General features: G+C 33.7%; 1 protein-coding gene across 1 annotated transcript; it reads right to left on the reverse strand.

Annotated features, from left to right (window-relative positions):
• Nucleotides 1-24,958: 24,958 nt before the first annotated feature.
• Nucleotides 24,959-26,149, reverse strand: LOC125094120 (BTB/POZ domain-containing protein 3-like). Its single transcript, XM_047719838.1, has 2 exons — nucleotides 26,136-26,149; nucleotides 24,959-25,777 (listed from the first exon to the last, which is right to left on the reverse strand). The coding sequence occupies exons 1-2, from the start codon at nucleotides 26,147-26,149 to the stop codon at nucleotides 25,339-25,341; spliced, it is 453 nt and encodes a 150-aa protein (XP_047575794.1). The 3' UTR covers nucleotides 24,959-25,338.
• Between the last annotated feature and the right edge of the window lie 949 nt (nucleotides 26,150-27,098).

Raw genomic sequence — 27,098 nt, forward strand, 5'->3', positions numbered from 1 at the left:
TAAATATTATGTTGCTCAGAGAGGCCTGATTTGATCTTGTTCTAGTTTCTCAGGACTGAATTTACAAACTTATTTGGGTCAAGTAATGATAATTCAAATCATATCTATCTATATATCTATATCTATCTATCAATCTATCTATACACATACATATATTTCATTCTAAATTACCAGGTGACTGGGCTTGTCTTCATTGTGGATTGTTTTATACTGATATACAGATGTATTATATCCTGAAGTTATTGTGCCAATAGCAATCTTTCATTAAAATATCAAAACTAAAAATTCCAAGAAGTGGTAAATGCATGGAAAGTTGAGGTTTTAGTAGAGATCCCAAAAGCAATTAGAGATGTCATTAGCAAAATGCTAAAATAATAAATCTGTTGCTCAAAGTATATTGTCAATGCTACCTTTATCCTTAGCAAAATAGATTAGATGTATGTTTTCCATTTTTAAAAATATTTCCTAGGAAGAAGAATTTTTGATATTCATCAATTGTATTGCTTTTTTGTTCCAAAACTGGCTTGTTCCAACTTTATTCTAAAGTTGCTTCTCAACTTGATCACATTTTCTATTTTTATTTCATTTCTTTGATCCAAGTATCTAGCACTACAATCTGAGATGTCTTCCAGAATCATATTTTCATGAATAGAATCTGTTGATAAGCCACATATAAATATTTGTCTGTAGTATTATTAATTTTAACTAATAGCTTTTATTTCATCTTCCACTTTGTATTATTTATAATTGAAAGCTCTAAATATTTTTTGGACATAAACAATTTGAATTACCTTGAACTTAGTACAAATTGTAAACATCTTAATCATCTTATGAATATTTTAACTTGCCAATTGCTCATCTATGTTTTTCTTTTCCATTTTTATTTAGGAAATTGTAATGTTACAGAACCTGACTGGATCCTGGCAGAAGAACCATGTGGCACTTGGAGACTTTGGAGTATTGGAGGTTTATTTAACACCGGTGGGCTCAGAGAAGGTTGTTCTCCAAAGGTCTGAGCACCCAGCACAAGCAGGGAGGGGAATTTATGCCCTCCTAGTTCTGCATACTTGGTACTTTTGGCACGCATGGGAAATGGGGTAGGAAAAAAGAACCCGGAAGGCCTTTGAGACAGGGACTGGAATTCCCTTGCTGGTTTGGTCAGCCATCTTAGAGTACAGTTTTAACCTATCAGTAATAAAAACAAAACCAAAAAGAACATGCGTGTAGAAAGGGAACACATAGCCTTATAACAACTTTGGAAGTGAGGTATATGCCATGGACACTGGTTTTCTAGCCAGATTTCCAGCTGTTGGTGTTAGGGCTGATTTAATGTTAAAACCTGTTTAACTATAAGCACCTGCTTAGCCAGAGCAACTCCATATTGCCTAGGTAGTCATATTGTTGTTTACATCCATGGACTTCATTCTGGGAATAAATGCCCCAGTAGTCCCTGATATCAGTTCCGGGTATCGATTCTGGGAGTAAACGCCTTAATAATAGAAGCCACATACCTTGGGTCTTCGGTTATGCTCTATAAAACCAGCCTGTGAGATTGGGACGGGGTCCCTCTCTTCGGAGGCAGCCCTGGCCGTTCAGTCTGACTTCTAATGCTTGGCATAGAATAAAGCTTTTCATAAGTTTCACTTTGTCTCAGTCTTATTCCTTTGATAATGGACCCCGACAGTAGGAATGGCTGCATAGTTTGTAGCTAAATATCCTTTTACAGGAATCAGATGAGAGGATCTGTCTTGTTAATATTTTCGTTGTCTTGGAAGAGAACTGTCATTCAATGACTGATTGGAATGGGAAAGTGTTAAAAAGACTGAGACTCTTGTTTCTAATTTATATAGTTTTGGAAGGATCATCACAACTCCAAGGCTCTAAAAGGATTGTCTAAAAACACATTTGTGACTGTTCTGTAGTTTGATTTCTTCCTTACCTAATCCTGCTTCCCTCAGGTGTTGTTCCATAGGACATGCCATAATTAAACCATCTAAACACAAATCTCATTCTCAGAATCTGTTTTTCTGTGACCCAACCCAACGTGAATAAGGGTTAGTTCCCTGAGAGACAACCTAACTAGTATAACTGTGTTCATGCATTCTTTAAAACTCCTTGATATTTAACACTATTGTCCAACATCCTCTGCAATAAATATTGAGACTATGAAATACATCAGAGTGATGTAGCATAAAGGTGGGAGAAGGGGGCACCTGGGTGGCTCAGTGGGTTAAAGCCTCTGCCTTCAGCTCGGGTCATGGTCTCAGGGTCCTGGGATCGAGCTCTGCATTTAGCTCTCTGCTCAGCGGGGAGCCTGCTTCCTCCTCTCTCCCTGCCTGACTCTCTGACTACTTGTAATCTCTGTCTATCAAATAAATAAATAAAATCTTAAAAAAAAAAGATGGGAGAAGCTATCTTAAAGCAATTATCTATAAACATTTTTTTTAAATCATAATCACCTGGAGAGCATAAGCACCCTCAAGTTGTAGGAATTCACTCCCAGGTTTTCAGATTCAAATGATCTGAGGTGAGAGCCAAAATTTTGCATTTCTAACAGGTTCTCAGTAGAGAATGCTGCCATTTTGGTGACCAGACACTTTGAAAAACACTTCTTTAGAAAGAGAAACATTAGTGGTTAAGAGGAAAGAGGAATGATAGGTCTGATATTTGCAGGAGAAATAGTTACTTGCCAAACCCAAATACACTGGATGTGATAATGAGAGAGTTCTATCTGAATACAAACCCAGCACCAATTTAATAAACTAATGTGTCATATTTGAATAGTAAACTCTAACCACAGGTAAGGAAATTCAATAAAAAATGTGTCATAATGATATTTTAGATATAGACTCACTATTAAACTGGAATAATATATTACAGAATTACGAAGTGTCCATTAAGGAGTACAAAGTCAAACAAACATTTAAATAAAAAGACATCAATAAATATATAGATACTGGGTAATTGAGATATACATAAGACAAAAATGTAAATACTCTTCTAAAAAAAAAAAACCCTCACATTTTTTATTATGACATCTCAGTAGTAACAACTAGGTACTTAAAAACTGTAATAAACTAACATAAACTTTATAGGTCTTAATTTGGTGAAATACCCTTGTACCATTCATTAAGCCATATACTGGTGTTATATATTATTATGAAAATAGGACACATTTAATGATAAATCAATAGAAAATCAACTAACCCATGGCAATAGCAAAATATTTATTGGACCTTATATAATATATATTAAAAAAAGAATGATGATTATACTTGATAGAATCTATCATCTATCTATCTATCTACCTATCTAAATTGCAATGGTAAATATTCAGCAACCATAAATAATGAAATGCATGGGCAGAACAAAATATCCCACATTGTGCAAATCAATAGGATAAAATGCAAATTTTGTAAGTAAGAACTTTATTAATGGAAATTTTGAAAAAAAACATGTTGCTTTTAGTTTCTAAATGCAAGGACATGGAAGATGAAAACATAAGGATAATAACGAAGTTGAAGATAGATATCTATTTTTTAAAGATTTTATTATTTATTTATTTATTTGACAGACAGAGATCACAAGTAGGCAGAGAAGCAGGCAGAGAGAGAAAAGGAAGCAGGATCCCCACTGAGCAGAGAGCCCAATGCAGGGCTTGATCCCAGGACCCTAGGATAATAACCTGAGCCAAAGGCAGAGGCTCCAACCCACTGAGCCATCCAGGTGTCCCAAAGATAGATTCTAATACAAAGATAAAGGAGGAAGAAATATAATATACAGCACTGTTTATTCTGCATTATAGCTACATGGACATGCATATAGATGTCTACACACCTTTTGTATAGAATACAGTTAGTTCTAGTAGTTTTATATCTATCTAAATTTATGTGTTTGCCTTCAATTTACTACTATATCAAATATAGAATAAAGACTTCATACATAGTTGATTCAAAGCATCTTATGTAACCTAACTGAAGCATTTGGAATCACATCTACCATATATGTCTTTTTTAATATCCTATGAAAAATTTTATATTATATGAAATTGTTATAATTTAATAATATACCAGACTATCTATCAATCATCTATCTATATACATACACACACACACACAAATATCTAATAGGCTTAATTTTACCAAAACCATGGTAAATAGTTACTATCGAAAATTTCTATAGAATCTAGGCAGAAGGGACTTTCTATGAAATCAAAAATTTTTTTAAGGATTTTATTTATTCACTTGACAGACAGATCGCAAGTAGGCAGAGAGGCAGGCAGAGAGAGAGAGGAGGAAGCAGGCTCCCCATTGAGCAGAAAGCCCGATGTGGGGGCTAGATCCCAGGACTCCAAGACCCTGACCTGAGCTGAAGGCAGAGGCTTAACCCACTGAGCCACCCAGGTGCCCCCAAATCATAAAATTTTCTTAAAGCCACATTTTTACCAAAGTCGTGGCAGAGCAAAAGACAAAGGAACCATATTGAAATATGTTTTCAGAAGAATCCCTCTATAAAGATTCATAATTTCTAACAGCAGGTAAAGAAAAAGTTACTATGCTGTCAGGATACATGACCATAATTATCATATGGAGATAGTGTTGCTGTCACATAATAGTGGCTGATTTAATTAATCAATGAATGTCACATTCATATTTTCTTCATGTAGAACTATTTTTCTTAAGAGTTGGTGCTCAACATAACAGACAGATTAAAGTAAGAAACTGGATTAAACTTCCACTATATCAAAGAACACCATTTGTGGGAAACTGGCCAAGAATAATACCATCAATAAACTCTACCTCACAAAACATTATATTGATTCTTTTGAGGTAAAACTTTCAAGGAAGAAAATATGACAAGCCATTCCATGAAATACCACAGAAAATTGTGTGATTCTTTGAAATACTATAAAATATTAATAAGATAAGCTTTTGCAAAATGTATGGGGAGATGCCAAGAATAGATTTTGAAACATGATTAATGGGTTCATGTGTTACGAGAAAAGGTTTAAAAAAAATCATAGTCATTAGTTAATCAATGAACATAATGTTAGACATTGCCGTAGGTACCATGGATATATTGACAAATAAAACACAGAAGCCAGGGATACCTGGATGGCTCAGTGGGTTAAAACCTCTGCCTTCAGCTCAGGTCATGATCTCAGAGTCCTGGGATTGACCCCCGCATTGGGCTCTTCGCTTGGCGGGGAGCCTGCTTCCCCCTTTCTCTGTTTGTCTGCCTCTCTGCCTACTTGAGATTAATATTTGTAATTTTTTTGAAGAAGAAATTAATATAAACCAAATCTCACATTCTCATTTAAAAACAAAATAAAATCAAAAGAAAAGACCATCTGCTGTTTTGGGAAGATAAGCTTAAAATAAGCACTGTGATGTAGCTTATATTTAAAACATTGAGTGAATGACAACATTGAACACAAAAAGGAAAAATAACGAAAAGTGATATAAAATATTTTAAAAATAATATCAAAGGAAATGTTGAAGAACAACAAATAACATCTAACGATCTAAGAGTGTTTATGAATTTAAAAGATAATGCAAAGCAGTAATGATTTACTAATATATTCTAATAAAATGGGGATGCCTGGGTGGCTCAGTGGGTTAAAGCCTCTGCCTTCAGCTCAGGTCATGATGCCAGAGTCCTGGGATCAAGCCCTGCATTGGGCTCTCTGCTTGGCGGGGAGACTGCTTCCCCCTCTCTGCCTGCCTCTCTGGCTACTTGTGATCTCTCTCTGTGTCAAATAAATATATAAAATCTTAAAAATAAATAAATAAATAAATATTCTAATAAAATGGCAAGGTAAAGGTTTTTTTAAACAAAAGAACAAAGAAAGTGCATGTTCTTTAAAAGAAACATTGAAGGAGCCATTAAAAACTCCCATACAACCTCACAAAAGTTTTTATAAGAAATTTAAATTTTTTTACTATAGTTATGGATTTTCAAGAAGTATTACTAATATTTATTTTTGAAAAATAAATCTTTGATGTATTTTTTTATGTTTTAGTAAAACTATCTGAAACAGTAAAAATATGGAAGTCTGTTAATAAATATATATCCCATTAGAATAGGAAAAAAGATAAAAAGTATGATAGAAACTCAAAAGAAAGATTGAAAACAGTATTCCAAAAACTATGTCAGTTATTTTGCCTAGTAAGAAAGCTTTTAAATAAAGAGTGTATAAACTGTTTTAAAAAGTTCATAGTGGTTGAGAATAGGTTTGGGGGGAAATGAGTGAAAGTCTAACTGAAGTTTCTTAATATTTTGTATTAAAAGTGAAAGGGTAGGAGCGCCTTGGTGGCTCAGTTAGTTGAGTGCCTGACTCTGGTTTCCCCAGGTGTCAGGGTATCCTGGGTAGTGAGATCAGCAGGGCATGGGGCTCTGCACTGAGCAGGGAGTCTGCTTGAAAGATTCTCTCCATCTGCCCCTCCTTCCCCCCGTGCATGTGTATGCTCTCTCTCTCTAAGAAATAAATAAAACTTTTTAAAAAGTGAAAGAGTACAAATTTAATTATGTATTTATTTCTCTCTAGTAATAGAGACTCCATTTAACAATACAGATGACAATTAAATTGTGAAGAAATAGTTAATATAAGGAGAAATTTGAAATAATAATGCTCATTATATTATTTAAAAATTACATTCAAGTTTATGCAAATTATTAATCATGTATGTTGCATGTATTTTAACTCAGCCACACAAATGTTTGATTAAACTTGATTTAAATTATTCTCTTCTTAATAAGGCATTTTATAATGAATGTTCTATGTTCAAGTTTCAAATTAAATTTCCCTCATTGTTCACTTTCATGATGTTAGAAATATTTACAAATCATTTTGATATTTCTGTGAAATCAGAAGATTCTTATACTAAACTAAGGCTCTGAAATATTCACAAAATAATTTGCTTCTATACTAAGTTATGTTATGTGTTATGTTATGGTTATGTTATCTTGATGATTTTCTCTAGGGAATCTGTATATTTTATCATGTTTCTACCAGTTGAAATTTAGTAACAAATTATTTTACTTCATTAGGGAAGATTAAAATCTAAAGTGTGTCATTAGTGACATTTTGTCTCTATAATTAAAATTCTAAAAATCATTTTTACATTGACATGTTTAGTATAAAAACATCAAGCAAAATTTTCTAGCTCCTTTTGTGTGGAAAATATACAGAATTTTCCTTTAAACGATGTTTATTTCTTACATACCATAGATTGAACTAGCTGTCCTTTTTTGCAGTGGTGGAGGTAGAGGCAGATAGACAAAAGGTACATTTACATGTAGAAAAAAAAAGAGATGCTAAAAAAGATCTATCTGATAGAGCAAGTAGTCTGTGCATTAACAATCAAACTGTAACTGACAATTTGAAAACATGTTGATGTAAAAATTTTATAAATGTTTTCTGGATTCACTATTCTTATGTGTCATAAAGTCTATGCCAAGCGTCATAGGTGCCAGTGCTTCTTCCACATTGTTTCTTCTTACTGATACATAATGACTTAGACCATAAATACTGTTTATTTACCTATAAAGTTAATTTTGTCTCTGCAAATGAATTTGATTAGCTTAGAAAAATTATGGATATACCAAGATTAACTCTTAGATGGAACTTAAATTATTTCTTATTAACACAACTAACTGATCATCTTAACAATGTGAAAAAAGATCTGTATTTATTATTGATTTACTTTATACTTCCCTCCATTTAAACATTTAAAAAATATGTTTTAAAATTATTACAGCCTCAAATATTAAATTGAAAAGCCATAGGAAAAAAAATCAGTTTCATATAATATTTCATCTTATTAAAGTGAATTGGCTCTATCACTTATACGTAACATGTTTATTACCAAAGCAATTTGGTAATATTGCTAATATTTTTGGTAAAAATATTTTATTTTATTTATTTTATTTTTATTCGTTTTATTTTTCAAATCAAGTATTTTAGTTTTATATACTTATTGACTTGTTTTTTATTTTATATTTTATTATAGAATACCATTGGATGTTCTTCTCTTAGACCATAAATGACTAAGAATTTGGTTATGTACTTAATTTTTACCTATTTAAAAATATGGCTATACTTTTAAGTTTAAGGCAATCTGTGTGAAAATAAAGGCAATTTGAGTTTTCATTGTATACAAGTAAATCATTATTCAAGGGTTTGATTATATTATCCATGTATTTCCTTTTTAAACATAATATCTCCATATGACAATGATATATCTTTTTAAAAAACAGGTTGCCAAGAAACCCAAATATTCCAAATGGAGAGATAGAGAATAAGATATATAATATAGATATTAACCAGTCTTATACATTACTATAATTACTATCTAGCAAAATGACTTATTAATCATCTGAAAAAATGCATATTACATTATGTATTTCAATGTTATGATCTTCATGAATTTACTCTTTTATATGAAATATTTAATTTTTATTATGTATTAAATACATAAACAGATTGGTTAAATAACAGCTAAACTTCTGGTTCCATGAAACTCAGCATAATGCCAACATAGCTATGAATAAAATGATCATAAAATAAATACAAGTTACCAATTTTTATAACCGATTTCAAAGAAAAATACAAGTTACCAAGAGAAATTATACTGGGAGGAGTTAAAGTACCTGTGAAGTGTCAAATAAGAATTTTAAAAGTTATGATGTAAGTATAATACAGTAAAATATCTGAAGTACGATATGATATGGCCAAGTGGGGTTACATCAAGCATGGAATTTGTTTTAATATGTGAAAACTAATTAAGGCAATTCAACATATTAAAAGATTGTGAAAAATTAAAGATTATTATGATAATTTAATAAATATTATTCAGTACAGTTTACTACCTATTCATGCTGAAAACCCTCAAGAAACTTGAATAAAATGGAACTTCAAGCATATAATGGAGGTGTGCAAAACATTTAAAGTTAATATCATAATAATAGCCTGAAGGCTTTCTCTGTGAATTCAGGAAAAGTTAAAAAAAAAAAAAAGAAAAAAACGAAAACGTAGAAAGAAATAATGCTATGCATTCTTTTATTGAGAAACTAGACAGTGAAATAATCCATGAATAAGCAGTACCCTTATTAAGAATTAGAGGAAAAAAAGAACAAAACCTGTTTTCTAAGCAGACATTAAAATTCTCTATGTGAAAAACCCATAAAAAAGGTTCTAGAAATTATGAAATATAACAAGATTGCAGGATACTAAATCAACACAAAGGAAAAGATTTATATTACCATACTAGAAATAAATGGATGGGACTTAAAATAAAAAAAACAAAAACAAAAACAAAAAAACCTTTCAATTTACTATATCATCCCAAAGCATGAAATAACTAAGGACACATAAAATACAGGGACGATCTTTACAATGAAAAGTCCATATATTTAGTCTATATTTAGTGCCTAAATATAAATGAAATAGATAAAATCCTGAGCTAAACCCATCAAAAACAAAAGAGGACTCAAATAAATAAAATTAGAAATAAAGAGAAGACATTACAACTGATAACATAAAAAACACAAAGGATTAGTAGAGACTACTGTGAAAAACTGTATGCCAATAAATCAGATAACCTAAGAGAAATGGGTACATTCTTAGAAACATACAATATATATACATATATTGGACTATTATGTTGTACATCTAAAACTAATATATTTTATTAGATGCTTAATAACTGAGCCACCTAGGCACCCCTCAGTGTTTGCGTTTATGTGAAAAAACTTTGTCAACTATAGTAAACTCTACAGTTTTGTTGTTGTTGTGAGTCTTAACACTATTCACTTGTTTCTGAAGTTATTTAAAGCAGTGATTTTTTCCTTATTTTCCTCAGTATGTCATTTCACACATTCCTAATATGATTAGATTTTTTTTTTTTTTTACAATGTGTATTCTATCCTGGGATGCCCCAACCTCCTCTTCCTCTTCTTCTTCTTCTTTTTTTTTTTTTTTTTTAATTTGTATATTATAGGTTCAACTCTCTCTGCTGGAAATTTTTATAAGTTTGAAAAACATAATATCATATATCTGCTCTTACATTATCACACAAGATAGTTTCACCTCCCTGAAATCTGCTTTATGATGGACCTATTCAATTTAATATTATCCCCAAGCCTCTGACAGTTAACTATTGATCTGTTTATCATATCTGTAAGCTTGCTTTTCTTGAGTATTATGTAATTGGTGGCACACAAAATGTAGCATTTTGAAGTAGCTTTCTTCATTTTGCCATATAGATTTAAATTTCATCAATTTTTTGCATTACTTGATTTGAATATATATAATACATACATATACATATATATGTTATATATATAAGTATGTATCAAGTTATACCTATAACTTCATTATATGAGTAAATAGTATTCCAGTGCATGGCTATATGATACTTTGCTTATCCATTCACCTACTGAAGGACATTCTGATTACTTGAAATTTTTGGCGATTATGAATAAAGATGTTATAAATATTCACATGAAGATTTTTGGATGAATCTACACTTTCAATTCATTTAGTAAATATCTAGAAGAGTGACTGCTGAATCAAATTGTAAAACTATATATGGTTTTGTAAGAAAATACCAAATTCCAAATTTATTTACCATTTTTATGTCCCCATACACAATGAAGGAGAATTTCTGTTGCTCCACATACTCTCAAGCGTTTGGTGTCATTAGGTTTTGGATTTTAGCCACTTTCCTTCCTCCCTCCCTTCCTTTTTACTTCCATCCTTCTTCCCTTCTTTCTTTCTTCTTTCTTCTTAAGTGCATTTTAATTAATTTTGACATTTAAAAACATCTAATGATCCAAAACAAGATTAAAAACAGAGAAAATGCATTTTGAAGTGTGATAAGCTTAACTCATTGTTTAAGAAATAAATACATTTTATGGGAGTGATTCATTAATTTTTAAGTCTACAGACTTAGGTCCATGCCAACACTGAATTTTTGGCATTTCACCCAATGACAATGATACTGACCTGTTTTTTCATATGCTTATTTCCATCCCTACATATTCTTTGGTAAGTTGCCTGTGCAAATCTCCTGTTGTCTTTTTTTTTTTTTAATTGAATTGTTTGTTTTCCTATTGTCAAGTTTGAAGAGCTATTTATGTATTTTGGAAACAAGTCCTTTATCAAATATGTTTTGCAAATATTTTCTCTCACTTTCTTTTCATTCCCTTATTCCCTTTATTCCCTTATTCCCTTAACAATGTCTTTAAACATTGAACACAAGCATTTAATAGTGAAGTTCAACTTATTAATTGTTTTCATGGACCATGCTTTGGGTGTTGTTTCTAAAACCTCATCATCTATCCCAAAGTCACAAAGATTTTTCCTACATTGTCTTTCAGAAACTTTATAGTTTTGCACTTTATATTAAGGTTTATGATCCATTTGAGTTTGTTTTGTGTAAGGTGCAAGGTCTTTGAATACTTTTATTGTTGTTTTTATTGCACATGGTCATGCATTAATGTAGCACCATTGGTGAAAAATACCTATTCTTTCTCTACTTACTTGATTTTAGGGCTTTTCCAAATATCAGTTAAGTGTATTTGTGTGGGTCTTTCTCTGGGATCTCAATTCTATTCCATTGATCCATCTGTTTATTCTTTCACTGACATTGGGCTTTATGAAAGGAAGTTTGTTTTGTTAATGTTTTAATTTCACATTCACAACAATATTTTGAGACTTCAGAATTTTTAATTAAGATTTTATTTATTTATTTGACAGAGATCACAAGTAGGCAGAGAGGCAGACAGAGAGAGAGGAGGAAGCAGACTCCTTGCTGAGCAGAAAGTCCGATGCAGGGCTCAATCCCAGGATCCTGGGACCATGACCTAAGCCGAAGGCAGAGGCTTAACCTACTGAGCCACCCAGTGAAGCCCCAAGACTTCAGAATTTAAGTTGGAGTAAGTTGGAGAGGATTCTTTTTTTTTTTTTTTTTTTTTTGTATTTCCAGTATGATTTTGTGTATCCTTGGAAATGTTTTATTCCTTATAAATGTGGTCAAACTTACAAAATCATCTTTGCCTAGTGTTTTTACATGGAAATTAAGGATTAAATTCCTTTATTTATTATAGAATATTACAAAATTTATAATATTCCTTGAATTTGAGTTTGTAATTATTGTTTTAGAATTTAGACCTTATATTAGTTTTCTAAGGCTGCTGTAGCAAAGTACCAAAGCTGAGTATTAAGAAATAGAAATTTACTGTCTCATAGTTCTGGAGGTTAGTTAGAACTCTAAGATTAGGATGTTAGCAGTGTCATTTCCTTCTGAGGGCTGTGCAAAAGAAATCTGTTACATGGCTATCTCTTAGCTTTTGGTGGTTTGCTGGCAATCTGGGATTGTTGGCTTGTAGGTATATCACCTTAATCTCTGCTTTTATGTTCAGTGTTTGTCTCTAAATTTCCTCTTTTTATAAGGACACTAGTCATATTGGATTGAGGTTCTCCCTACTCTAGTGTAACCTTGCCTTAATTAATTATATCTGAGATGAGCCTATTTCCAAACAAGATCACATTCCAAGGTACTGGAGGAAGGACTTCAGCATATGAATTTTTTTGCGGGGGAGGGCGGGACCCAATTCAAACCATAGCAACCTTTTCATACATTTCCATTTTGGGGGTAAAAGTTGTTATTTTTCTTCTCATTCTTTTTTAAATTGAGGAGTAACTGACATATAGCATTGTATTAATTTCTGGTGTACAATGTAAGGATTTGATATTTGTATATATTGTGAGTGTTCATCACAATAAATCAAAGTAATATCCCTGACAGTTTTCTTTTTTGTTAATTTTTAAAACACTATTTGACTCACACAAAAAAATGATGATATATCTTATGGCTTAAATTTTGGTCTGCTTTTCAAAATCCAGGCATATATTTTACCTGGATTTTTAACATCCAAATGAAAATTCCCTATCTTTTAAATTGAATGCCTTTTAAATTTATGTTTTTTGTGATTGATTTTTTTAACCACTTTTGATTGACTTTGTATTTATGACTTATCTGTAGTTTGTTTTCTTTACTTAGGTATGTTAATATTGCAAGGTTGACTTTAATTTGTTTTCTCCCAATCTTTGCTATATGAATTTGGGAGCTATATCAATTTCTTTTTTTTTTTTTTAAGATTTTTTTATTTATTTGTCAGAGAGAGAGGAGAGCGAGCAAGCACAGGCAGACAGAATGGCAGGCAGAGGCAGAGGGAGAAGCAGGCTCCCCGCCAAGCAAGGAGCCCGATGTGGGACTCGATCCCAGGACGCTGGGATCATGACCTGAGCCGAAGGCAGCTGCTTAACCAACTGAGCCACCCAGGCGTCCCTCAATTTCTTTTTTATTTTAGTGAATATGCTTCATCTTTTAACATGCATAAATAATTTCATAAGTCTAAGGTCATTATCTTAACCTCTCTCATGGAAATATGAATAATCTAAATAATCATTTGCCACAAAATTACTATTGTTGTGTTCTATTATTTTACTTTTCCTTATTCTTAATTTCATGCAAATAAACACTAATGTGATCATCAATTTTTTACAAATTATTATTTTTTCTCAACATTTTGTTTCAAACCCTTTCTTCAGTGTTCTTTATTTCAAAGATCTCTGTTATGGGATTATTTTTTTCTTCCTGAAATATTTACCTTATTAATTCATGGAATGCATGTTGTTGGTGATAATTTTCATTTTATTATTATGTGAAAATATTAACTCGTCACTCACCCTGAAAGATAGACCAAACAATGCCTTCCAAAGATCTCCATATTGTATTCCCTGAAAACTATGAATACATTAGTTTATCTGTCAAAGGAAATTAAGCTTGCAAGGGAAATCAATTTTGCTAATCAGTTGACCTTAAACTAGGAACAGCAACCTGATTTTCCAGGAAGGCCCAATGTAATCACAAGGGTCTTTCTAAGAGAAGGAGAGAGAAAGCGATAGAGCTATAAAGATGTAAGCAGAGTTAGATACTATGTCACTGGCTTTAAAGATGGAGGAAAAGGGGGCATGAGCCAAAGAACACAGGCATCTTCTAGAAGTTGGAAAAAACAATGCAACAGATACTTTCCTTGAGTCTACAGAAAAAAAAGGTATACCCCTGCAGACTTCGGGTGTCAGATCTATGAAGCCCTGTTGCACTTCTGAACTACAGAACTTTAAGATAATTAATTTGTGTTACTTAAGCTATTGCATTTGTAATAAGTTGTCACAGCAGCAATAGAAAACCAATACAAATATTTTGGCTTGGTATAAAGCCTTAACTTGACAAATACTTTCTTTCTGTTCTTTGAATACAGTTCTTTCTTTGAATATAGATAGACTACTATTCAGATCAAAATTGCATTTGCTGTAGCTGATTTTTAGATTTTCATTTTGTCTTTATAGTCTGTTTTTTTCCCCTACAATTTCTTCCCTCACTCCTACCCACCTTTTTTCCCCCCAACTGTGCTTTCTCTTTCTCATTTGTTCTATTAGTTTAAAACAAAATGCTCACTAACTCTGAAATAGTTCCTCTACCTTATTTTCTGTATACATTTTTCTAGGACCACACTTAGACATTTATAAGAAGGTATCATTCTTTTCTCCCCATCACCTTACACTTCCCTATTTTCATGTTTTTGTCTCTTAAAGAATTTTGCTTCATTATGTCAGGTTCAAATATAAGTTTACTAATTCTTTTGAAAACTTTTATTTCATAGATACAATTCATAGAAAATTTGAGATAGGGTAATTTGATAAATCTTTATTTCAGATAAATCTTTATTCAGATATTTGCCTCTGCTACCTCCTTGGAGCCTAGTAGTAATGCCAACCTGATGGGCCTCCCAGTGCTTTTAACTTTCCCTGGCTTAACTGGGGAAATATGATACAGCTTCCTCACTGTTCCTGGCAGTGTGCTTTGCGTTTGTTTGTTCTATTTGTCTATTTGCAGGTTTCTTTTGCTCCTCTTGGCTCAGGATGTGTCTGTGTCTATATATCAAATTCTATTTGTTTTGTAGCCACAGTTCCCTGTGCTTCATATAAATCTTACAATATTTAAATAAAGAGTATTTACATTTAGAAAGTGGTTACATTTTAGCAGGAGGTTAGCTGTGAATAAATTTGAGATACAAAAACAAAATTCTTAAAAAGATATAACTTATTTTTAAGAAAAATTTCATTCTTAATGAACTTTATAGATCTCAGATTTTCTTTCCATTTTTATCTAGGTGCTATGGGTAATTGAAACAGAAATAGAAACACACCCTGCCTTCAATGATCTTCCGAAGCATGTAAGTGAAATTATATTATAAACTTATGTTTTAAGAAAATATGGTGTTATGGTGTTATATCAGAGGCAATAATTCAGTGTTGTGAATATTGTAGAAAAACATTCCTGACTTTAAAAAAAAATCCTAAATGTCCTATGTAGTGAACATTTCCTTATTTCATGAGTATTTAGAAATGATGTACGCATCGATCTTATTTAAGGAAGAAAAACAAAATGGGAAAATATATAGTCCCAAAGAGGCTTAATCATTATCACAAAAGATTGTATCTCCTCTGCTTGACATCCACATAATACCATGTATAACAAAATATGAAAATTCCTGTCATTTTAAATATGATTAGTGTGGAAACCTTAATTTTATTTGCTTACATTTGATTTTTTGGATGGGAGAAGATTAGTCTTGGTCTTGTGTCTTATCTGTTTGAATATTGGAACTTTGAAACTTTCTGCCCTTACAAAAAACATATTAAAAGTTATTTTGACTAAGGGAATATTGTGAAATAAAAACAGAATTTTACTCTCCTTGGTGAAAAGATAAAGAGAGTATTGGAAGAAAAATAGTGGGAATTGCCAGTTAGAACCCAAACCTGACACCTGATTCTTGAAAATTGAGTCAATAAAGGAGTGTGTAAACTTGGAAAATGACCAGAAAATATGATGAGTTGAGTCCAGACTAATAAGACTGAATTTGCAAGAAAGAACCCCATTTCTTCTCATGGACATAAGGAAGGTTTTAGGGCTCTCTTCATCATCATATACCATTCCTTAGTCACCTACCACATCATGGGACTAACTGTGCATTCCATTTGCAGTGTTGGATTTCTGATTAAAGATGGAATTTATGAGAAAATAGAAGTATTTAAAAAGCATCAATTTACTAATATTTGTTTTATGCTATTTATGTGGAAAATTAAATAATGGGATTGGACAAGAATAGAGAATTTATAAGAATTTTTAAAATACTATACCTATTATTTTTCCATATTGATCATTACAACATTTATTCTATATGTTCATTAATTCTATCCATTAATAATTCTGTAATAATTATATATAAATTATGTTGATTATTCCATATGTTAACTTATTCCATATGTAAAGATAACGTGTATTGTGTGTCTTGGTTTTAATCATTCAATGCGTTGATTCATATAAATGATGTCATGCATATAGTAAATAGTCAATAAATTTTGGTGTTGTTACTTATTAGGCTCCTACATCAAATGGTCTCAGATTTTAGCTTGCACACTTACTTTTTCAGGAATAAATATATATCTTGTATAGCCTTGTCAAAGAAAAATTGCAGTGGATAGAGTTAAACAGGCAAAGAAGACTATTCAAGACCATTAAAGTAGGGGAGAGAGACTGGACTTCGATGAAACAAAACATTTAAAGCTATGCTGAATTAAATAAAGAGTACTGGAACATATTACAGGGTGGGGGGGTGTTGGTCAACATGATTAGGCCATTTGTGTTTGCTAATTGTCATTGTTTATAGTTAGGCTCCACAGAGACTGGGAGATTAGGGCACTATCTCCTTTGATTATTACATTTCAGAGGAACAGCTCCGAGGTCCTTGAGAAAGACATTCCCTTATTTTTTAAAACTGGTAAAGACTAGGAGAAGATTTACATCCAAAAGGAGCAGGAAAATAATTTACAGTTAAATGTTTGCTAAAGTAAATGCTTTGAGAAAAGGGAGGTCAGGGGCCTATCATCAGGAGAAGTCTTTCTGCAGTTTACTATAGCTAAAAGGAACACTGAGGCTGTCTTGGGCAGCCCAGTGTAGAAAAGTGCCATGGGGTAGGGGGAGGGAGGGTGCTAAGAGGGTAGCTGTTTCTTCTGAACTAGTCTTAAAAAAAAAAAAAAAGACTTGTCTTTATACTAATTGAGATTGAAATAGACTGGAATTTAAAATAACTTGTGAACATAATCAAATAATTTTAAAAGTGACCACGTATTTACTCTAGGTAAAAACAAAGTAATACCCACTAAAAGAAAAAAAAAAGTTTGCCAAATAAAAAGGTCTTTTGAGAACTTAAACATATTCTTTATCTGTGTTTATTTTAAAAGTACTTAAAAACAAAGAACATGAGTCTTTTGTATTCTCTTCTTTTTATTATTAAAAAATGTCAATGATAAGAGAAAAATGGTCCAGGAGTCAGTGCAAAATAGATAGAGCAAATACCAAACTTAAAGCAAGGATTTTTATGAACTTTGGTGAGCAGATAAATTATGCCTTTGAAGCATATTCTATATTCAATCTAGTTGGCAAAGCTTAATGGAATGGTTGCTTAATGTTTATCTAGAGCAATGCAAAAATGTTGCAGTAATAAGCTATCTTAAGGTATTTTAATGACAATCTAAGGAACTGTGCTGATATCTTTAACAGATTTGAAATGATTAAACACTACAGTAAAAGTGATCTGGAAATCCACGAGGCATGTCCTCAGTAAAACAATCATCAAGCCAGATTTCTTCAATTGCAGATGACTGAATGTCAAAATGAAAGGTTGAACTATACTAGATTTTAAATTTAAAAATCCAGCCTTCCCTGGAAAACATATATCGAAGTCAGGAATGTAAAAATAATTCTAATTTCACTCAGGTGGAATAGATAAACATGAACATTCAAGCCTTCAAATGAGTTATTTAGCATAGAGATCATTGTCTTCATATCATAACAGCTTAACATCTGATAAATATTATATATATGTGCTTTTTTAAGATGAATGAGATTAGGCAAAAAATAAAAGTACTAAACAGATGAGAATATAGCAGCAGCAAGTATTTCCACATTTAATCTCTTGTATTTGTTACTACACTTAATGGAAATACCAGTAAAATCAGACTTTTATTTTGTAATATTTCCAGTAAAATGGGATAAAATATTATCTATAATCGGTAACAAATGTCAAATAATAAAGACAAATATATCTCACGCCTGGATTGGAATAGTCTATTTATCATTCTCAGGAAGTAATTTTGGAAGTCAGAAGACACTTAAGATGGTCCCCTACAATATTTCCCAAATCTTAGTTGGTAGCCAGTGCTATTAAAGAGGGAACTGTTTGGGGCGCCTGGGTGGCTCAGTGGGTTAAGCCGCTGCCTTCGGCTCAGGTCATGATCTCGGGGTCCTGGGATCGAGCCCCGTGTCGGGCTCTCTGCTCAGCAGGGAGCCTGCTTCCTCCTCTCTCTCTGCCTGCCTCTCTGCCTGCTTGTGATCTCTGTCAAATAAATAAAAATAAAATCTTAAAAAAAAAAAAAAAGAGGGAACTGTTTATAAATTTCTCAGCAGAAACCAAAGTGTGTCATAGATACTTTTCTGGGCAATTGATTACAAACATGTTTGTTTTAAACAAAGATAACTTTTTTTCTAAAACTTTTTAAAATAAGTGGCTAATTGAAAATTAAAAAAAATATATCTTTCTACTACTGGATTCTTTTTTTTTTTTTTAAGATCTTATTTATTTATTTGACACAGAGAGAGAGGCAGTGAGAGCAGGAACACAAGCAGGGGGAGAGGGAGAGGGAAAGCAAGCTTCCCACCAAGTAGGGAACTCAATCTCTGGGGCTCAATCCCAGGACCCTGAGATCCTGACCTGAGCCAAAGGCAGATGCTTAACAACTGAGCCACCCAGGTGCCCTTCCACTTCTGGATTCTTGTGTGGTGTATTGTTCATATGGAATATAAGACCAAAGAAGAGATTACAAGATAGAGTAAGTTAAAGCTGGTCTCCCTTTCATACCCAAGAATATATTTTTTAAAGGAAGATTCAAACACCTTATATTTATGATAAACATAATTTTGACTATCTCTGTACAAATGATATATTTAAAAAGGACAATTATTCTATTCTGATCTATTTTAAAAATACCACTTTGAGGGCTAAAAGGATTACATATGAGTATTATTTTTTATCCTTCTTGTAGTCTTTTCTCATGAGCACACATACTAACTATACTACTTCAGTCATTTAAAGATATTCATTGCCATGCTTGTATTTCATATGCAGAATAATATAACTTTAATGACCATTTTTGAAATAACTATTGTACTCCACCCTTGAAGAAAAGAAATGGGAGAGTTGAAAAATCTACCAAATCAATGTTATTTCCAAAAATAACTATGCTGAGTGATTATGACTTTTTGAGGATGTTAAAGAATAGTGAAATAAACAATTTAAAACAAAAACAGTTTGTACACTTGGAATAATAATCTTCACTGTCAGGAAGGAGTAATTTTCATAGTGAGTTATATGACAATTCCAAACATTGTTTTTAGTATTTAATCAGTTTCTTTTGCAAAATATTTTCATTATAGAGTAAATTTACATTAAGCTATATATTTCTTTTTCTTTTTTTTTTTAAGATTTTATTTATTTGACAGAGATCACAAGTAGGCAGAGAAGCAGGCAGAGAGAGATAGGAGGAAGCAGACTCTCTGCCGAGCAGAGAGCCTATGACTTTGTAAGTGTAAAGTGTACAGCATATTGATACACTTATATGATTGGCATTGTAGGATTAGCTAATACCTCTGTTGTGTCACATAGTTATTATTTCTTTTAGTGATGAGAACAATTAAGATCTAGTTTCTTAGCAATTTAAAGTTTATGATACAGTTTTGTTGCCTATAATCACAGTGCTGTGTATTCTATCAGCAGATCTAATTTATCTACTTAGTTGCAAGTATGTGTCCTAAACATCCCTCCCATTCCCCTACCACCCACCCCCTGGTAATCACCCTAACACTCGGTTTTGTCAAGTTTAGGTTTTTTAGGTTCCATATATGAGAGAGATGATACAGTATTTGTCTTTCTCTGTTTGACATATCTTACATGTGACATGAATGGTTCTCAAGGTCCATTCATGTTCAAATGGCAGAATTTCCTTATTTCTGATGGCTGAATTGTATTTCATTCATCATTTCATCTTCTTTATCCATTGATGGACGTAGGTTGTTTACTATAATATGGTTATTGTGAATGATGCTGCAACAAACATGAGAGTGGATATACTTCAATAGCCTGTTTTCATTTTGTTTGGATATATACTTAGAAGAGGATTACTGATCATATGGCATTTCTATTTTAAACCTTTTGAAAAACCTCTATATTTTTCTGCATTGTGGTTGACCCAGTTTACAATTCCAGTAACAGTGCAAAAGGGTTTCCCTTTTTTCATATCTTTGCCAAAACTTCTTATCTCTTGTCTTCTTCATGATAGCCATTCTTATGGGTTCGAGGTGATACTCATTGTAGTTTTTATTTGTATTTGCATTTACCTGATAATTTGTAGAGTTCTGTATCTTTTTTATGTAGTTGTATATCTTTTTTATTTTTATTTTTTGGAAAAAATAAGTTAGTTGCTCTGCTCATTTTGAAAAATTGGGTTGTTGTTATTGAGTTGTAGGAGTTCTTTATAAATTTTAGATAATAATCCTTTGTCTAATACATAGTATGAAGATATCATCTCCTGTTTCACAGATTGCTTTTTCATCTTCTTAATCATTTCTTTTGCAGTGCAGAGATTTTTAGTTTGATGTAGTTCTATTTTTGTTGTTGTTTCTTTTTTTGGTGTCATAACCAAAAAATCATTGTCAAGATCAACATTGAGGAATTTCTTTCTTAAGTTTTCTTTTTTTTTTTTTAAGATTTTATTTATTTATTTGACAGAGAGAGAGATCACAAGTAAGCAAAGAGGCAGGCAAAGAAGGATGGGGAAGCAGGTTCCCTGCTGAGCAGAGAGCCCTATGTTGGGCTCGATCCTAGGACCCTGAGACCATGACCTGAGCCCAAGGCAGAGGCTTAACCCACTGAGCCACTCAGGAGTACTCTTTCTTATGTTTTCTTATAGGGTTTTGTGGTATAAGGTCTTAAGCTTAATTTTTGATCCATTTCAAGTTAATATTTGTGAGTGGTATAAGATGGGAGTCCAGTATCATTTTTCTGCATGTGGCTATTCAATTTTCTCAAGATCATTTGTTGAAGCTATCATTTCCCAGATGGAGATTCTTGGCTCATTAACAAATAGTAGTTGACAGCATATGTGGGGGTTTTGTTCTGGGATCTCTATTGTGTTGGTCTGTGTGTCTTTTATGCCTTCTTTTATGTCTTCTTTTATGCCATAGAATGTACCAGCATACTGTTTTAATTACTGTAGCTTTATAGTACTGTTTGAAATCAGGAAGTGTGATGCTTCCGGTTTTGTTCTTCTTTCTCATGATGGTTATGGCTATTTTGAGTCTTTTGTGGTTCCATACAAATTTTAGAGTTGTTTTTCTATTTCTGTTAAAATTGACTTTGGAATTTTTTTCCGTATAACATCTTAATTTTATTTTGTTTTTTCATGTTCCAAGATTCATTGTTTATGCACCACACCCAGTGCTCCATGCAATATGTGCCCTCCTTTTTTTTTTTTTTAAAGATTATTTATTTATTTATTTGACAGAGAGGTCACAAGCAGGCAGAGAGGCAGGCAGAGAGAGAGGAGGAAGCAGGCTCCCTGCTGAGCAGAGAGCCCGATGCGGGGCTCGATCCCAGGACTCTGGGATCATGACCTGAGCCGAAGGCAGCGGCTTAACCCACTGAGCCACCCAGGCGCCCCAATATGTGCCCTCTTTAATACTCACCACCAGGCTCATCCATCCCCCCAACCCCCTCCCGTCCATAACCCTAAGTTTGTTTCTCAGAATCCACAGTCTCTCATCTTTCATCTCCCTTTCCAATTTACCCCAGTTCACTTTTCCTTTCCTTCTACTAATGTCTCCCATGTTATTCCTTATGCTTGACAAGTAAATGAAACCATATCATAATTGACATTGGAATTTTGATAAGAAGGATCCTATTAAATCTGTAGGTGGTTTTGAATAGTATAAACACTTAAAAGATATTAACTCTGTTAATCCATGAACCCAGGATGTCCTTCCAATTGTTTGTCTTCAATTTCTGTCAAGGTTTTGTAGTTTTCATTGTACAGAATCTTGGCTTAGTTAAGTTTATTCACAGACACCTTATTGGTTTTGATACTATTTTGAAGGATAGGGTCCCCCCTCCCAGATATTTTCTTCTCAGTGTATAGAAATGAAACTGATTTCTGTGTTTTGATTTAATATAATGAAACTTTATTTACTTCATTGACTAGATTCAATAGTTTTAAATTTATTTATTTTTCATTTTTTTAGTTTTTTAGATTCAATAGTTTTTAGTCAAGTCTTTGGGATGGTCAATATACAAGATCATACAACTTGAAAAAAATTACTGTTTTACTGTTTTTCTAATTTGGATATATTTTATTTCTTTGTCCTGCCTGGTTTCTGTAGCTAGGACTTTAGTACTATATTAAATAAAAATGGTGAGAGTGTGCATCCCTGTCTTCTTCCTGATCTTATAGGCAAAGCTTTCAATTTTTCTCTCACAGTATAATGTTAGCTGTGGATTTGTCATATATAACCCATTTTATGTTAAGGTGTATACTCTATGCCAAATCTTTTGAGTTTTTATTGTAAAAGGATGTTCGATTTTGACATATGCAGAAAAATCATCTATTCTGATGCTCATATATTGCATTTTTTGTGTGTGTGTTTGTGTGTGTGTGTGTTGAACCATTCTTGCATCTCAGATATGGATAAATCCTACGTGGTCATGCTGTGTGATCCTTTTAATGAGTTCTTGAATTTGATTTGCTAATATATGTTGAGAATATTTGCATCTACATTCATCAAAGATATTGACCTGTAATTTTTCTGGTAGTGTCCTTATCTGGTTTTGGTATCAGTATAATGCTAGCCTCATAAAGCAAATTTGGAAGTATTTCCTCCTCTTCAGTCATTTTGGAAGTGCTTGAAAAGTTTTGGTGTTCCTTCATTGATTTTTTTAAAAAAGATTTTATTTATTTATTTGACTGATATCATAAGCAGGCAGAGAGGCAGGTGGTTGGGGTGGGGGGAGAAGCAGGCTCCCTACTGAGCAGAGAGCCGGACAAGGGGCTCAATCCTAGAACCCTGGGATCATGACCTGAGCCAAAGGCGAGAGGCTTTAACCCACTGAGCCACTCAGACACCCCTCTTCTTTGAATTATTGTTTTATTATTTTTTTATTTTTTATAAACATATAATATATTTTTATCCCCAGGGGTACAGGTCTGTGAATTGCCAGGTTTACACACTTCACAGCACTCCCCATAGCACATACCCTCCCCAATGTCCATAACCCCACCCCCCCAACACCCCTCCCCCATCAACCCTCAGTTTGTTTTGTGAGATTAAGAGTCACTTATGGTTTGTCTCCCTTCCAATCCCATCTTGTTTCAGTTACTCTTCTCCTACCCCCTTAAACCCCCATGTTGCATCTCCTCTCCCTCATATCAGGGAGATCATATGATAGATGTCTTTCTCCGATTGACTTATTTCGCTAAGCATGATACCCTCTAGTTCCATCCACGTCGTCGCAAATGGCAAGATTTCATTTCTTTTGATGGCTCCATAGTATTCCATTGTGTATATATACCAATTCTTCTTTATCCATTCGTCTGTTGATGGACATCTAGGTTCTTTCCATAGTTTGGCTATTGTAGACATTGCTGCTATAAACATTCGGGTGCACGTGCCCCTTCGGATCACTACGTTTGTATCTTTAGGGTAAATACCCAGCAGTGCAATTGCTGGGTCATAGGGTAGTTCTATTTTCAACATTTTGAGGAACCTCCATGCTGTTTTCCAGAGTGGTTGCACCGGCTTGCATTCCCACCAACAGTGGAGGAGGGTTCCCCTTTCTCCGTATCCTCGCCAGCATCTGTCATTTCCTGACTTGTTCATTTTAGACATTCTGACTGGTGTGAGGTGATATCTCATGGTGGTTTTGATTTGTATTTCCCTGGTGCCGAGTGATGTGGAGCACTTTTTCATGTGTCTGTTGGCCATGTGAATGTCTTCTCTGCAGAAATGTCTGTTCATGTCTTCTGCCCATTTCTTGATTGGATTATTTGTTCTTTGGGTGTTGAGTTTGATAAGTTCTTTATAGATTTTGGACACTAGCCCTTTATCTGATATGTCATTTGCAAATATCTTCTCCCATTCTGTCAGTTGTCTTTTGGTTTTGTTCACTGTTTCCTTTGCTGTGCAAAAGCTTTTGATCTTGATAAAATCCCAATAGTTCATTTTTGCCCTTTCTTCCCTTGCCTTTGGCGATGTTCCTACGAGGATGTTGCTGCGGCTGAGTTCGAAGAGGTTGCTGCCTGTGTTCTCCTCAAGGATTTTGATGGATTCCTTTCTCACATTGAGATCCTTCATCCATTTTGAGTCTATTTTCATGTGTGGTGTAAGGAAATGATCCAATTTCATTTTTCTGCATGTGGCTGTCCAATTTTCCCAACACCATTTATTGAAGAGGCTGTCTTTGTTCCATTGGACATTCTTTCCTGCTTTGTCGAAGATGAGTTGACCATAGAGTTGAGGGTCTATTTCTGGGCTCTCTATTCTGTTCCATTGATCTATGTGTCTGTTTTTGTGCCAGTACCATGCTGTCTTGATGATGACAGCTTTGTAATAGAGCTTGAAGTCCGGAATTGTGATACCACCAACTTTGGCTTTCTTTTTCAATATTGCTTTGGCTATTCGAGGTCTTTTCTGGTTCCATATAAATTTTTTTTTTATTATTTAAAAGTCTTTATTTCTATTTGTCAAAATAAAACCCTAAAGGAAATTCAAGGTGATCTAGAAAGTTTTAAGAGGGACAAAACTGGGAGGTCAGTGGGGCAGTTGGAAAAGAGCACAAATTCTCTCCAGGTGTATAGACGTTAACTCTAAAAACCACAAAGCCTTGATAAGAACTTGGCTCTTTTAAGCATATAGTTAGAAGCTGAATGCTGCATTTTTGCCTGTACATAATTAAAAGGCTGAAAGAAATGAGAAACTGCCTATAGCTTCACTCATTACAAATTACCTGCGCTGATCACATCTCTGCAGATGAGCTAAGCATCAAGCCAGTGGGAACCAGATGTGCACCTCAGAGCTCACACCGCTTCAGGAGGGGTTTTCAAGCATAGAATATGAGTTCAGGGATCTTCCCGCCCTGCACCCCAGTGCCATTGGTGCTATCTGAGGAGCATTGGAACTGGACAGTCACCTTGCCACACTGAACTTCCGTCATGCCTTCCTGTCCGAAGTAGCTGAGTTCATTGCCGTCCAGTATCATGCTGGCTGTGTAGAAGGTGTCTGGCTCAATCTGCACCGGGTACTTGAACCACACAGGGAAGGTGTTGCTGGAGCCGTCTGAGAAGTACTTGCTCAAGTTCTGCCCCAGAACGACACCCTGCCGCTTGAGTTCGATCTTGGCGCTGTACTCTGCAGAGCCGCAGCTGGAGCCGTAGAGGCCAAAGTCGGCAACGAACACTCTCTTATCAACCACAAACTGGATGCTATCACAGCGGCGCCGGTAACGCCACTGGTTGCTTCGATAGGCACAGGACTGGAAACTTTATTTGGAACCAAATTTATATGGAATTTATATGGAATGGATTATTTGTTCCATTTCTTTGAAAAAAATGGATGGCACTTTGATAGGAATTGCATTAAATGTGTAGATTGCTTTAGGTAGCATAGATATTTTCACAATATTTATTCTTCCAATCCAGGAGAATGGAACATTTTTCCATTTCTTTGTGTCTTCCTCAATTTCTTTCATGAGTACTTTATAGTTTTCTGAGTATAGATTCTTAGCCTCTTTGGTTAGGTTTATTCCTAGGTATCTTATAGTTTTGGGTGCAATTATAAATGGGATGACTCCTTAATTTCTCTTTCTTCTGTCTTGTTGTTGGTGTAGAGAAATGCAACTGATTTCTGTGCATTGATTTTATCTCCTGACACTTGATTGAATTCCTGTACAAGTTCTAGCAGTTTTGGAGTGGAGTCTTTTGGGTTTTCCACCTATAGTATCATATCATCTGCAAAGAGTGATAGTTTGACTTCTTCTTTGCCGATTTGGATGCCTTTAATTTCCTTTTGTTGTCTGACTGCTGAGGCTAGGACTTCTAGTACTATGTTGAATAGCAGTGGTGATAATGGACATCCCTGCCGTGTTCCTGACCTTAGTGGAAAAGCTTTCAGTTTTTCTCCATTGAGGATGATATTTGCGGTGGGTTTTTCATAGATGGCTTTGATAATATTGAGGTATGTGCCCTCTATCCCTATGCTTTGAAGAGTTTTGATCAGGAAAGGATGCTGTACTTTGTCAAATGCTTTTTCAGCATCTATGGAGAGTATCATATGGTTCTTGTTCTTTCTTTTATTAATGTGTTGTATCACATTGATCGATTTGCGGATGTTGAACCAACCTTGCAGCCCTGGAATAAATCCCACTTGGTCGTGGTGGATAATCCTTTTAATGTACTGTTGAATCCTATTGGCTAGCATTTTGGTGAGAATTTTTGCATCTGTGTTCATCAAGGATATTGGTCTGTAGTTCTCTTTTTTGATTGGATCCTTGTCTGGTTTTGGGATCAAGGTGATGCTGGCCTCATAAAATGAGTTTGGAAGTTTTCCTTCCATTTCTATTTTTTGGAACAGTTTCAGGAGAATAGGAATTAGTCTTCTTTAAATGTTTGGTAGAATTCCCCCGGGAAGCCATCTGGCCCTGGGCTTTTGTTTGTTTGGAGATTTTTGATGACTGTTTCAATCTCCTTACTGGTTATGGGTCTGTTCAGGCTTTCTATTTCTTCCTGGTTCAGTTGTGGTAGTTTATATGTCTCTAGGAATGCATCCATTTCTTCCAGATTGTCAAATTTGTTGGCGTAGAGT

Source organism: Lutra lutra, chromosome 2, assembly GCF_902655055.1.
Source record: "Lutra lutra chromosome 2, mLutLut1.2, whole genome shotgun sequence".
Taxonomy (NCBI): Eukaryota; Metazoa; Chordata; class Mammalia; order Carnivora; family Mustelidae; genus Lutra; species Lutra lutra.